At 40.0% G+C, this 1,494-nt stretch overlaps 1 protein-coding gene across 4 annotated transcripts in view; it reads right to left on the bottom strand.

Annotated features, from left to right (window-relative positions):
* The window catches only part of carf (calcium responsive transcription factor), a 12,561-nt gene continuing 11,067 nt past the window's right edge, over positions 1-1,494 (bottom strand). For all 4 annotated transcript variants that reach the window (XM_051402875.1, XM_051402876.1, XM_051402877.1 and 1 more), the window contains exons 14-15: positions 1,313-1,398; positions 1-1,226 (exon numbers count right to left, since the gene is read on the bottom strand). In XM_051402875.1, coding sequence (XP_051258835.1) covers positions 1,002-1,226; positions 1,313-1,398 — 311 coding nt within the window. In that variant the 3' untranslated portion in view covers positions 1-1,001. The remainder of the gene's footprint in view (positions 1,227-1,312; positions 1,399-1,494) is intronic.

Here is a 1,494-nt window from a genome sequence, read left to right as displayed (position 1 = left end):
TCAGTTTTGGAGGCTTTAACAGAAAATAAAAACAATCTCTTGAGAACATTTTCCATCTTAAATATTAAAACTGTACAAAAAACAGGAAGTTATTTACAATAACAACATTTACAACTTTTATATCTACACTCGTCTTCATTAAACTGTAAACTATATTAACTGTACACTGTACTAGAATAACTGACTGCTTATTTACAGACTTTCACTAACTGACCCAAAACTCTCCTCTACTTAGTTATGCTACATGCTAAGCTAATCTATGTTGGAAATACAACCACATTTTAAAGATGGTTAAAAGATAAAAGAGACATTTATATCGTCACATCTAAAGTTAGCTACTGTTTATATATTATTATTATTTTATTAAACGTTAACAACCGATGTAAATGAGCTAATCATCAGAAAGCTAATGTTAGCTAGCTAATTTACACAAGTTGTTTGTTAGCTAGTGTTTTGCTAAAATTAGCTTTCAGATAAAACTAGCCCGCTAACAACTGATGTAAATTAGCTACCTAGTTAGCTACTGTTTTGCTAACATTAGCTAACTTACGACGTGTTTTATCTGTTTAATCTGTTTAATGTGTAGAGAAACATAAACACGGTCCCATCTTAAGGTAGCTAACGTTAGCAAAACACTCATTAACAAACAACTGATGAAAATTACCGAGTAGAAAAAAAAGCTAGCTAACTGACTGATTGCTAACATTAGACAATTATTACAACTCACTAACTCTAGACGTAGATTAGCTAGTTAGTTAGCTAGTGTGTTGCTAACAGTAGCTAACTTTAGATGTGACTGTATAAATGTCTTTTATCTTTCAACCATCTTTAAAATGTGGTTGTATTTCCAACATAGATTAGCTTAGCACGTAGCATATCTAAGCAGAGGGAAGGAGGAAGTTGGGGGCGGGGCTTCTGGGGACTTATGTGACATTCTAGAATGTGACAATTGACAGTGTAGCAACAGTAACTAAGGGGGCGGGGCTTAGTGATCAATATGGTTATTGATTAGCCTCCTCGCTGTCTGCAGCAGAGGTAATGATCTGCAGCTGGACGTTCTCTCCGTTCTGTAGAACCACCTGCTGGGTTCCTCCACCGAGCCGCTCCCCCGCACAGAGCTCCTCCTCTGGGCCCGACGCCCCCGCTGACTCCCCCACAGGAGTCTGGAGGAGGGAGGATGGAGGGAGCGGGGAGAGAGGACGAGGAGGGAGTGGCAGGAGGATTCCCTGTCAGAGGAAACATTAAAACCTTTAATAAACTCCAGCTCCAGTGGAAATGACTGATTATTGATTATTGATTATTGATTTCTGACCTGCAGCTGAGCAAAAATCTTTGGCTGCAGAGACGAGAGAGACGTGAAGAGCTGAACGGCTTCAGGAGACAAAGAGTCACTGCTGACTGGAGACAGAGAGACAGGCAGAGAGTCAGACAGAGAGAGACAGACAGAGAGACAGACAGAGAGTCAGACAGAGAGAGTCAGACAGAGAGAGACAG

Source organism: Dicentrarchus labrax, unplaced genomic scaffold (assembly GCF_905237075.1).
Source record: "Dicentrarchus labrax unplaced genomic scaffold, dlabrax2021, whole genome shotgun sequence".
NCBI classification, from domain to species: Eukaryota; Metazoa; Chordata; class Actinopteri; family Moronidae; genus Dicentrarchus; species Dicentrarchus labrax.
This window is presented reverse-complemented; position numbering and strand designations above follow the sequence as displayed.